The sequence below is a fragment of the Gopherus flavomarginatus genome, chromosome 8, assembly GCF_025201925.1.
Source record: "Gopherus flavomarginatus isolate rGopFla2 chromosome 8, rGopFla2.mat.asm, whole genome shotgun sequence".
Taxonomy (NCBI): domain Eukaryota; kingdom Metazoa; phylum Chordata; order Testudines; family Testudinidae; genus Gopherus; species Gopherus flavomarginatus.
In genome coordinates, this window is record NC_066624.1 from 89,476,444 (window position 1) to 89,489,922 (window position 13,479).

The following is a 13,479-nucleotide window of genomic DNA, read 5'->3' on the forward strand; positions in this document are numbered from 1 at the left end:
AGAGGACAGGAGAAGGAAAGGAATAGCTTGGCTAAGAGCTCCCTTTCATCAGAATGAAGAAAAATCATTCACCGTGAACTGTTGGAGATCGCCAAAAATCCCTTGAGGAGGAGGGTGGGAGGATGCTATTATAGGGATATTACAAAGGCCAGGGCCCCCAATAATGGTACAGCAGAAAAGGACCCCCTCAAAATATTGTTTAACAGTGATGCAATGAAATGATCGAACAGCTTTACTCACATGCCACTCTTTAACATATAGATGCACTTGCGTTCCTTGGTCACTCTCCTTACCATATGACTGGAGAAGAGTGACATGTGGCCCTGGAAGCAATGTACAATCTGTTGCTGCAGGTAAACTGGGAATACCAGGATGTGTTAGCAAATCTGCGCATAGATTCTTCTATCCATTACGTAAATGGTGGCTTCAAGTGTAGGGTTTCAGTGTCTTCCTCACCTTAGCAGCCATCAGGAAGTTCTCAGAAAATACTGAGTTGAGGCACTAAACAAAACTGGCATGTCACAGAAGGCACTCACTCCTTCGTGGGCTGGTGCCCATAACTAGGCAATGAGACCATTATCCTGTGATATGTTTTTAATTAATTCACCAAACCACCACATAGGTATTCTTGTCTTCCACTGTGAGTGAATTATTAGTTCCCAATAAAGTCAGTGATTAGTATCACTGCTGTAGTTATTGTGTAAGCTTCTCCAGACAGCTCTCCCTACGTCCCTCACTCCTGAACCACATCTCCTCTGCTATTCTACACACAGAGGTTGTTTTTTTTTCCAGCCATGCCACTTGTACCAAATTTGGTATTGATTTGATAATGTGCACAAATGGACACTGTGCCTGCTCCTGACCCCTTCACAAACTCAGTTGGAGACCGCTCCAAAGTACATGCACCAGTACTCTTTTATTGTTCATGCCTATCCCCACCTACTATTTACATAGCTTACAAACCAACACTCTGGGAGACCGCTAGCTTCTCCTGCCAGCAAGGATCAAGAGCAGTGGTCCCCAACCTTTTCCTCTGGCGGGTGCCAGAGGAAGGACCACTGCAGGGGTGGAGCACCTGCCGAAATGCCGGGGGCAAGCGGCGTCAGCGAGAGGTGTCACCGCTGGCATTTCGGTGGGTGCTCTCCCGGGGTCCAGGACGCGGGTGCATTAAGATGCCCCCGCGAGTGCCATGGCGCCCGTGGGCGCCGCGTTGGGGACCCCTGATCTAGAGCTTCTTGCTCCTCCCTTTCCTGTTATCCCCCTTGCTTCCTCCCAGCCAGCTTTATATATCAGGCTGGCCACTCAGGCCAGGAGGTGCAACCCCTCAGGTGATTAGTGTGTAGCCTCCCCGGCCATTCCAAACTAATCCTCCCTTTTAAGTGAAGCTAGGCTAACAGGGTCCTGGGTTGGATCTCCTAGCCAGCACCCTGTTACAGGCACTAATATGAGAAAATGATTTTCATCTGCCATCAAGGAGTCAATTTCTTCTCTCCTTATACAGGCAGTCCTGTTGAATTTAATGGGATTACTTGTGGTAAGGCCCAATCCAACTTCGATTGAAGTCAAGTCCTAATTACTCTGATGGGAACTAGGTTGGATTCCGAGTGAGGAGACCAGAATCTGTGCCTATAACTGGATTTAAACACCAAAGATCAAGAGTCAAGTTGACAGCTATCTACATGTTTATTAGACAATAAGGTTTCAGGCCTTATAAAGCCTCAGTCATGCTTATACTACAAACTACATATAGCATTCTTGCCACATAAATATAGCAGATTTTTCTAGCTCCCTTTCATCCTCCAAAGGGCCCTATGGATTTATACATAGGTATGTTCGTGTGATTGCATTTTAAATGAGAAAAGAGACATTTTTTTGGAAAATTTATTTAGAGAGTAAACATTATTCCAGAGTTAGGGTTTTTTTCCCACAATTTATTTTTTAATTTAGTATTTCCTTTCTACCACAAGACATTAAAGATGATCCATGTACTGGTTAGAGGTGTCTTGCATCCCACTTAGTTTACTTTTCCCAGGTATATTTCTGTATCTAGGTCACCAACTCCATTTGGCACTGTTTGTCACCACCAAAAATAAGGATTCTGGACATTTTACTTCCAAGGAGGCTGAATTTCAAGATGGTTTGGAGAGTAGGCAAATACCTGACCTACCACTGGACTCCAAATACCACTCAATTCAGAAGTATCTGAACCAACCTCATATCTATGTTGTAGATAGAAAGTGTATATCATGCCTACATTGTGGTATTAAAACACAACTTGTACAGTGCCTATTTTAAGGACTAGACATTTCCATTTAACTTCTGGGTTCTTCCAATCAAGGTCATTGTGAAATCTTCTTTCCTGCAGGACAAAAAATTCCCTTAGTAAAAAGGTAGCACTGCAAATTGTAGTAAGTGTTGACTGAATATGTATACTGTACAAATAACTTACTTTTATCAAGAGAAGACTATGTAAACCATTAACACACAACCCACAATCCAGCCAACCACAAGAAGTGCGGGTACAACAAGACGTGAGTATGGGATAGCCCCTAAAGGGAGAGAATATAGATTTTTATTCAGAAGGCGCATGACAGATAGGTCACGTTACACTAACTCTAAATCTGTTAAGTAAAACGTGAAAACTGTGATGATCTTAAAAAAAGACCAGTGAACAGCCAACCAATAATAGGTAATATTGAAAGCCTAAGGGATTTTTAATTACCATGTAAAATGATGTTTATACATGAAAAGACTCTTAGCAGAGTGATTTAGAAAATATAAATCAAGTTTTAGGAAAATCTGTTTCTGTCCTACATCATTATTTCAAGAAAAAACATTTAACTGCTTCCAGCAAATAGCAAGTTTGTTCTGCCCACGAGCTAATGTTGGCCAAACAGGGCCCGTTTCCCCCTGGAGCTTACCTAATTACACCAAGGAGGCACGGAGAACAAGAAGACGGGTACCACACCTTTATTTTCGTTCAGCTGAGCGGGTGTTTCTTCTCGACTAATGCCAGAGAAGAGCACACCTTACATGGGGGACATGAGTCCCTTTTATAATCAGTAACAAACAACTTTAGTAAACGTCATTATACTGACCTATAGATAACAGGTCACACAGAATACATGATTATTTTGGGGAAGGGGATACAAGATACATCTGTTGCGGATACATTTATCATTTTGAAGGGAGTATAAGGTACATACCTTGACCTTTGGTATTACATATCTTTGAGGATACATGAGAAAACAGCTGCATAAACTTTTGTGCCAAGCGGACTAATTAGTAAATAGCTGACATGGTTAAATGAGACTAGATACATGTCTTGTCCTGGATTTCCAGGTTTTGCTTGTTATTTAAATCCCTAGGCCCCTCTTTGGGCTAAAGCCAGGGAAAGAGAGGAAGATACAGGCCTGGGCCTGTTGATTTTTAGGCCTTTTCTATCAAGTTTCCCCCCCTTAAAAACATTTTAAGAGCTTATGGGCTTTGCGCCTCAGTTCCTTCAGGTTTGTACAATATCATCATAAACCTTAACTCCCAATTTGTTTCCCTGGGCTTGAGGTAAGAGAAAGAACAAAGGCCTAATGTATCCTATGTAGCATATTCCCGACCAGTTTGGAGGCAATCTGCGATAAGCATAAGAGCCACAGATCCAATAATGACCTTTTAATGCCCAAATTCCGTTAGCAAAGGGACCATCCCAGGTCTCAGGGGAATCAGCGGGGCCCGGCTCTTCGTAATAGAGAGCGTTGCCTGATTCTATAGGTCCCCCTAGGAAGTTGTCTACATTTGGGTTACAATAGTTGCATTTCCATGCTCCAGCTCCTGCCTTCCATACACAGTTACAACCAAATCTCGGGTTATTGGTACTAGCCCAAAATTGTCGAAAATGGGTAACTCGGGTTCCATTAAGGTGTTGCCATGCCCATTGGTACCACCGCACCACATGATTTTTGTCAGTGGTGTTGTCTCGCTGGCAGCTTAGGAAGAGGGCATCGAAGTACCCATCTAATCCTACTGCTTTACAACCATCACCTCTGTGATTTCAGTAGGAACACTTTACCCAGCTATTGTTAGTTAGCTTTACATGGGTAAGGTTCCATCGTCCTTGGTACTTTAAACAGTCATATGGGCGACAGTGGGGATCCCAGCAATCAAAACCCAGTGATAGGGTCCATTCACATTTGCTTTCCCCCATATATCTTCCCCCATGCCTTGTTCGATTAAGGCAAAAGACACCGATTCCAGCAGAATAGAGTCGCCAGGGGCCCTGGTTTTCAGTCCACCTTCCCGTTCCCTTATGTACTATGCTCAAACTACTTAGCCACCACTTAGGCTGTACCGGCTGAGCTACCCAGGGCCACTCATTTAATTCTCCTGGACCGCCACATACCCAGCAATTAGTAAGGTTAAAAGAATCTGCTATTAGTTCCCCTAGTTGCAGAAACCTATTTTCCCAATTATATGCATAAGTAAACATACAGACCAGAAATACAAAGAATGGTTTCATTGTTTCTGTCTTTTAAACAGTCCTTTTAGTCCTTCCAATCCTTGGTACTCCCAGGTAGAGTCTTCGCCTGTGTCTCTCCGGGCTTCCGGAGCCGGAGGGGACAGAGGGCTGATGTCCTCTTCAGCTTGGCTGTTCTCTGAATCAGGGCTCAGGAACCGCTTTACTCGGGAATGATGCGTCCACTTGTCGCTCCCAAGGACCTTAACAGCGGCCTGGCTGATGAGCGATACAGTATACGGACCGTCCCACCGCGGTGTGAGTGGATCACGCTTCCACTTTTTGACAAGGACCTGATCACCGATCTGGAAAGAATGCACCGGTTGTTCCAAGGGAAGGGTCTGGAAAGGCGCTGCGTAGCGATGTAACTGTAACAAAACAGATTGCAGCGCAGAAACCTGTTTCCATAAAGAGTCATTCCCCACTTCCCAGTTTATATCCTCTCGGTATCCCGGGATGAGTACTCGGGGAGGGAACCCAAAGACCAGCTCGAAGGGTGAAAGTTTTAGACCCTTACGTGGGGCCCTCCCATGTGCACGCACGTGTACTACCGCGACCCGGAGAGGAAGCATCAGGGCCTCAAGCAGTGTCTTAATAAGAGCCCCATGGGCTATTCTTTGGCCTGAGGCTGTAATGAAACCCCTTTCTTTCCATAAGGTTCCATGGGCATGCACCACCATGTATGCATAACGACTGTCAGTATATATATTAATAGTCTTTCCAATTCCCCTTCGGAGCGCCTCAATAAGAGCCACCAGTTCCGCCGCCTGGGCAGATAGGTTGGGGCTTAGCTGAAACTTATACACTTCTCCCTCCTTAACTATGACGGCTGCTCCTGTAAATCGCTTCCCGTCCTCTACATAACTAGATCCATCTACATACATTTCAACATCGGGGTTGGGCCAGGGTATATCTGAAAGATCAGAGCGAGGTTTAGTTTCTTGTTGTAAAACTTCAATACAATCATGGGTGGGACTAGCCCCATAAGGGACTTGGGGCTTTGGTAGTAAAGTAGCTGGATTGAGGGAACTAACTGTTTTAAAAGTTAGGTTAGGAGCTAACAAAAGTCCTATCTCATATCTGGTATGCCTGCTGGGGTTTAAATGTTTTTCCCCGGCTCCTGTTCCCAATATCTGAGGTATTCCATGGGGTACCACAACCTCAGTATCCCCACCCAGGGTTAGTTTTTCAGCCTCCTGTACAAGGAGAGCGGTCGCAGCTACAGCTCGGAGACAAGCTGGCCAGCCCTTAGCGACGGGGTCCAATACCTTGGAGTAATAACCCACAGGTTGCCAGGCCGGTCCCGACCTCTGGCACAGAACCCCGGACGCCACCCCCCTTCTCTCATGAACGTATAGAGTGAACGGCTTCCGGGGATCCGGGAGAGCCAGTGCGGGAGGCTGAACCAAGGCTTCTTTAAGCTCTTGAAATGCTTTTTCTTTTTCTTTAGTCCACTCCCAGTTAAGCAGACCCTCTTTAGTGAGGGACTCATATAGTGGTTTAGCCTTTCCGCCGTAGTCAGGGATCCAAAGCCGGCAAAAACCGGTCAGTCCCAAGAAAGCCCTTAGCTCTCTGGGATTTCGGGGTTGAGGGCTTTCAAGTATCGCCTGGATTCTGTCTTTACCCAAGCTACGACGTCCCTGACGAAGCTGATATCCGAGAAAAGTAACCTGTTGTTTGACCAATTGGGCTTTCTCTCTAGAAACCTTATATCCCTGAGCTCCAAGAAAATTGAGGAGCTCTATTGTACATTCCTTACAAGCAGTTTCTGTTTCAGTACTTAGGAGTAAATCATCACAGTACTGAACTATGTTACATGAGAAATGTGCAGCTAGGAACGGAGCCAGGTCTCTTTTTAGTTGGCTGCCAAAAATCTCGGGGGCACAAGTCAGTCCCTGGGGGACAACAGTCCAAAGATACTGAGCCTTGTAATGGGTATCTGGATCTTCCCATTCAAAGGCAAACAGTTTCTGAGACTCCTGATCAAGAGGTATGGAAAAGAAAGCATCTTTTAAATCTATTACAGAGAACCACCCGTGGCTCTTGGGGACTTGGCTTAAAATAGTATGGGGGTTTGGGACAACTGGATAGGGGGCTTCTATCAACTTATTAACCTGCCTCAGGTCCTGGACTAATCGATATTGTCCGTTAGGCTTAGGCACTCCCATTATTGGAGTATTATATGGAGAAGTGCCTTCCCTTAACCACCCACACTGCAAAAACTTTTGAATCAAAGGCTTCAGTCCGATCCGAATGGTTAACTTAAGGGGGTATTGTCGAATTCGGACTGGACGGCTTCCCTCCTTAAGGGAAATGTGTACTGGCAAAGCATTTCGAGCCCGAGCAAAACCTCCCTCCTCAGCCCAGACCTCAGGATTAACCCCTGGCATTTGGTTCTTTTCACTCTCTGGCTGTGCTGGGGAAGGATTTTTAACATTTAACAGGGCCATTTGATAGTTAGAAATTTGGTGTTTAGGGAGCCTAACCTCCAGAGTCCCATTATTGTTGAACGAGATTTCTGCTTGCAGTTTAGTAAGCTGATCTCGTCCTAGCAGCGCAATGGGGCAGGAGGGGCTGCAAACGAATTGGTGGGATATATGGCAGTCTCCTACTTTTACTAGAAGAGGTAGAGATTTTTCCAATTTTATACTTTGTCCTTCTATCCCTTGGACTACAGCACACCCTTGAGCTCTCCCCCGGGGAGCCTCAGCTAGGGGAAGCAAGCTAAGGGCAGCTCCTGTATCGATCAGGGCTTCAACTGGGCGGCCCCCTACCTCAATTATCACCGTGGGATCCAGGCCAGCGGGTTGCGCCGCTAGGAGGGGCCGCTGGGTCCCTCGGCCTCCCTATACAGCCGACTCATCGTGTGCCTCGTTATAGAAAACGGGCACAGGCGGGGTCCTATTCCTGCTTCCCTCCCGTCCGTTATGTCGCTGGGGGCATTCATTCTTCCAGTGTCCCTCTTCCTTACAGATAGCACACTGATTTCGTCCCAAACGGGGGCCTCTTCCCTTCTCCTGTAATCCTGTTCGTCCCTTCGTGTTGCCCCCCCCTTTCCCACTCTCCCCCTTCAGGGCCATTCCACAGTACAGAATTTTATCAAATCATCCTTACATAATGGCATTCCATAATCAGCCTGACGTCTAAACGCCTTCCAATTATTTAGCATACATTCTAAGGGCGTCCCAGCATAAATGCTTTGTCCGGACCCCATTATGCTTGTGTGTAATTAAACCTGGTCACGGGTTCGACCGACCCCCCTTGCGATTAAGATATCCTGGTCACAGGGTTTCCCCTCGCAGGAGTCTCAGGGCGGCTGGAGTCGGTTTAAGTCCTAGACCTGGTTATCACAATTTTGGCCTCCAATACAACATCAATATGAAGAAAAGCAAGACTCCCCCCAAAAACAGAAGCAAGCCCTGAGGCTGTTCTATATCCCAGTAATTATCCAATACAGCCCACGGGCTCGTGAAATTAGTGGTATTATTCATTAATTGCCTGGCTTGCTTAGCATAACCTTCAAGCAACCACAATATCTTCCCACACCGGGGTTACCTATGAGGTCCAATCACACTGCGGGGGCGTTATATCCTTTAAACCCAAGAGGTAAAACGCACTTACCACCCGGAGTGGCCGCGTCCGGCTGTTGGACCTTCCCCTTCTGGCACCGTCTTGTCTCCGTGTCGTTAGGAGTTCTCTTTAGAGAGGACGCAGCCGTCCCGACCGATTACAACGACCCGAGGCCCGAGCGAATCAGTGGCTCGAGGTGGCCACTCCTCGGAATCGCCCTCGGTCGCCGGTCAGCGCCCTCTACAGGGAGAGAAGTCCCGGCGGAGTCGCCAGTTGTTGGCCAAACAGGGCCCGTTTCCCCCTGGAGCTTACCTAATTACACCAAGGAGGCACGGAGAACAAGAAGACGGGTACCACACCTTTATTTTCGTTCAGCTGAGCGGGTGTTTCTTCTCGACTAATGCCAGAGAAGAGCACACCTTACATGGGGGACATGAGTCCCTTTTATAATCAGTAACAAACAACTTTAGTAAACGTCATTATACTGACCTATAGATAACAGGTCACACAGAATACATGATTATTTTGGGGAAGGGGATACAAGATACATCTGTTGCGGATACATTTATCATTTTGAAGGGAGTATAAGGTACATACCTTGACCTTTGGTATTACATATCTTTGAGGATACATGAGAAAACAGCTGCATAAACTTTTGTGCCAAGCGGACTAATTAGTAAATAGCTGACATGGTTAAATGAGACTAGATACATGTCTTGTCCTGGATTTCCAGGTTTTGCTTGTTATTTAAATCCCTAGGCCCCTCTTTGGGCTAAAGCCAGGGAAAGAGAGGAAGATACAGGCCTGGGCCTGTTGATTTTTAGGCCTTTTCTATCACTAACTACTAAGAATGGGATCCACAGAAATACTTTGAGGTCAGGATGAGTCCCCTTTAGTTCTCTTTTTAAAAAACATTTCAAAATAAGTCCTCCTGCAATGAAAAATATTGGAAGTGTTTTCATAGCGTAAGACCATGCACCACACTGAGATGACTGGATCACATTGGCAGTCTTGGTGGGGCAATCAACAGCTCAATGTTTTGCCTGCTACATTATAAAAGCTAAATACACAGAGCATGCCATACCACTAAATAATATACAGCACCTCTACACACAAGAACTGCAGAGACTTCTACTTAAAATGCAGCACGGCTAAGCAACCACACAACACAAAGATAAACTCCATTCTGGTGGATTCTGGTAACATGGAGCCACAAGGAAATTCCAAACTACACTTTCTTTTTGAGACATTTATGTATCTGATACTTCTATTGAGAGTCTGGCTGTAATATTTCCTAAAGGTCACATTACAAATGAAGGGCTGTATCCTGCAGGGTGGCAGCAGACAGTTTATACAGAACAGTTGCTAAACTAACAGTAGGCCTGCTAAGTATGGTGCTTTGTTACTTGAGAGCCAATTGGATGAAGTAAGATATGAGGAGCAGGCGCTACAAATGTGTCAGCAAGAACACTATGCCCAGCATAAATCATAAGGCACTGAGCAGCTGGCTCTGTGGCATACTGTTTCATAGGAACCATTGGAAGCATTTATGTTAGTGGAGGGGTAGTCCTAAGCACTGCTCACAAGCACAAGCCACTGCTCCTGGGACTTGATCCAAAGTCCAATGCAGTCAATGGAAAGGTCTGCTGACTTCAAGAGACTTTGGATCAGAGACCTGGTTGACAGCAGGAGTTACTGAAATCCTACTATGCCCCGTATTTGCCAGTCAGCGCCTATGCTACTGCCATGCTCTCTTTCTCCCCATCACCCTAGTTTTTCCTCTTCCTCAGTTGTGTGCATCTCAGAGCAAGGGGTTTGTTCAGATTGCTGTGCACCCTGCTCTTTTTTGCACACTCCACAGACATTCGTCTGCACAGGAAAGGAGCAAACTGAGTATTCTGGATCTCTGCACTTCAGTAGCTTGCAAGATCCAGTGCAAAGAGCCTAATCCTGCAACCCTCACTCTCAGGAGTAATCCTTATAAAGTCAAGGATTTCACTAGTATAGGATATTTGCATGGATGAGGGTGTACTGGCTAAGTGCATCACTATGTAACTGGAACTGGACACTAAGCAGCCAGTCTCTCCATTCCTCATTCAGCTTCCTCCTTTTTATCCAAAACTGTGTAAGGACTCAGCTTTTCAGTCTTTAGTCAGGTAAAACTCCCCCTAACATGAACCGGATTGTGCCCAGGGTCTCAATGAACTCCTATTGCACTTGAGATATCTGATCTGGCATAGGGCTGGAGAGGGTTTACACTAGGGAGTAAAAACCACATCCTTTGGTCTTTAAGCCAGTGCTCAAGCCAATTTGCTCCTTGCATAGGTTTAAAAATCTTGATCTTACACCTCCCATGCCACTTAACGCCCAAATATCTCAGCAGATTTCACTTAATAGATTTTTTTATATTCTATACAGTGTGTACACACACAAACACACACACACCTTAAACTACCATTTAGCCAATAGTCTGAATATGGAGTAGTGTGGAGCCACACTATTTGTGGAGGGATTGCAACCCCATGCAAAGGAGATGGTGTATGCTGTACCACCCTGTGCTGCAAGCCTGCTCTGAGGGCTGGTACAGATGGAGACAGGCTATAACTCTGCCTCGCTGTCCTCTCTGGTGTGCTATATGCCTATGGGGTGCACTGAGGGAGGGGTCATTATGTGCCAGTGTCTATGTCTATTCCCCTTGTATCCTTGTAAATGCTTGCCACAATATGGCAGATGCTGCATATGTGTGTCCATCTAAATATCTAGAGACACACATGCTTTATAGTACAGAATAGAAACCATACAAATGTGTTTAAAGATTTTTCTAAGATTCTATTATTTCCCTGGGATAAGGAGACTTATTCCAACAAACTCTAAAGACAGGACTAATATGGGATCTGGTTATAAGAATCTATAAATAACTCAGAAGCTTTTGTTGGCTTTGTGGCCTCAGTATCTAAGATGCATAGATTGTTTACAATTACACAGCATGGAATATGTTGCTGCTTTTACAAAATATGGAATTTATTATTTTTTTATTTGTAACATCTCTCCAAAGAGCAATAAGGGAATGTCATTCTTACAGGAAAATAATATTACAAAGAGAATTTCTGACTGGAGCAGAAAGTTACAACGTTCTAAAATGAATGTGCAGTCGAAAAAAATCTTTTTCTAAAGAAGAGCAGCACTTTTTATAACGTGATAATTCCAATTAAACAAATCAATCCATCCCCTGGGATAGTCAGCTCAGGTTAAAGAGGTGCTGGTTTGAGGAATCAATATCCCAACGTGTCAATAATATGATGAAATAGTTAATAACCAGACATTCATGTATACTTGTATGCATGGATTAGAAATGATAAAATAAACCTGTCAATCCTGCCTTTTAAGAATGTGTATTTGATGACAACCTGCATACTACATCTTCCTAGATGTTAGAAGCCCCAGCTGTCCACTGCTCACCTGCCAAACTCCTCTGACAACTTCAGTGCAATTATGTATTGTCAATACAGAATCTGACACACTAAAAATTCATTTTAATAACAAAATTAATAAAGGAAGAGCTCTGGCACTGACTGTTTTAGCAATTTTAATATTTAAATAATTAAAATCCTTTTATTTTTCAGTTAAGTGAGGTTGCCTCATAAATTGCCTGTCTGCTGCACTGAAGTAGTGCAAGATCCAGGGACCTTAATGGAGAATTTTGATCCAGTGTACAGCTGAGTACACGTGCCCTTGGTTAAAGATATAGCTATATAGGAGACAGTAACACTAGTTGATAGGGCACCAGGCTAAGCGTCAGGAGACCTGGGTTCTAGTGCTGACTCTACCACTGTTTTACTGTAAAATCTAGGCCAAATCTTTTGTGTCTGCCTTTATCTATTTGTAAAATGGAAACACTGAGACATACCCTAGTGATGTAAAGTACTTTGATATCTATCTATAAAACAGCTATAAAAATACTAAATATTATTAATTTTGCATAGTGGTTGAAATTAAAAAGTCAGCATTCACCAACAGTTATCACACAGCTGAATCTGAGATTAGCACAGTTTTCCCCATACTTAGAAGACACCGGTGGTGACAGTGTAGGTGGCCAATTGTTCTCACTGGCTTTTACCATCTACAGATTTATAACATACAAACACGTAATACTACAAATAATAAATCAAAACAGAACATTATTTCTACAAGTAAACAACTTGAATAACTATATGTATCGACCGCCAACACGGTTACACCTATAGTTGTTTTCCATCCACTCCTCGTGAAAATGGTGTAAATACAGCAGTGTCAGTATGTGTAAAATTCACTTTATTGTCATTTGTTATGGGCAATCAATGCAAAAATCACTCATCGTGATTTCACTTTGCCCTGCTATTTGGGAACTGTGGAACCACAACCTAGCTCATATAAAAACAAAAGGGTGTTATCTTTCTCACTTTTCCATAACTCAGATTGTAGCCACACAAACACTATTATTTATACACGTACACACACACACACTATACATATAGATGCACTGAATATATTGTTAAACACAAATCAAAATATTCATAATAGTTTAGGTAAATTAGAAACTCCTGAAACTTTAAAAGTATGTCTGGCTGAATAGATCGCAACTACAATACTATTGTTAAAATAACAACTGAGATGACTACTGCTGAAAGAGATCAAAGAGAAAAAAGTGTTCTCTGGTTTTCAGTGTGTTGGTGTATTTGACAATACTTCGCATATAGTCATTTTCAGTGTTTAACCTATAAAGTCAGTCACTTTCCCTTACTGTTAGTCTTTCATAGGGACAGAATTTTAAAAAAAAACAGGAAAATGTGATTATAAAAGCATGAAAACTGTCATTGAGATTCAGAAGCAGGAAACTTCAAAATACTTTTAATCCTATTTTTATTTTTTTTAGCAAATTAGATTTCAAATTGACTCTATTCCTTTACTGAAAAGTAAAATATACATCAGCTAGGAACTAGTAGCTTACAAGTAGCATAATATCTTTGCACCATACTGCTATTCTTATGCATTTTAAACACACATGCATTTTAAACATACATTAATACATTATTTATCTGTGCATCTTACCTAGTTCTGCCATTCCTCCCGCCACTAGATTTATTGACAACTTTTAAGGTTTGCTTCTGCAGTTGTTAATGTGAGCTTTGGGGTGCTTTAAATAGAGCAATATTTGGAATGTACTGCAGCTGCTTTTTCACTGATGCCAATTTTCTGCTATATGCATTCAATTGTTTGAAAAGAGTTCAGGGTCTTAAAATTTACAACGTGCAGTTCTTGTAAATTTACAGGACTGTTTTAAAGAAAGATAAATAGAGGTTAATTTTTGCATGGACAATGAAATGAGGGCTGAAGTTCAGGGTGTCTTAGCTTAGTTTCAGCAT

General features: G+C 43.5%; 1 protein-coding gene across 1 annotated transcript; it reads right to left on the reverse strand.

The window, feature by feature from the left end:
• Positions 1–1,708: 1,708 nt before the first annotated feature.
• STRIT1 (small transmembrane regulator of ion transport 1) lies at positions 1,709–13,240 on the reverse strand. The gene is made up of 3 exons (XM_050966206.1): positions 13,166–13,240; positions 2,450–2,549; positions 1,709–2,359 (listed from the first exon to the last, which is right to left on the reverse strand). Exons 1-2 carry the CDS (start codon positions 13,176–13,178, stop codon positions 2,455–2,457), a joined length of 108 nt encoding a protein of 35 aa, XP_050822163.1. The 5' UTR covers positions 13,179–13,240; the 3' UTR covers positions 1,709–2,359; positions 2,450–2,454.
• Positions 13,241–13,479: the final 239 nt, after the last annotated feature.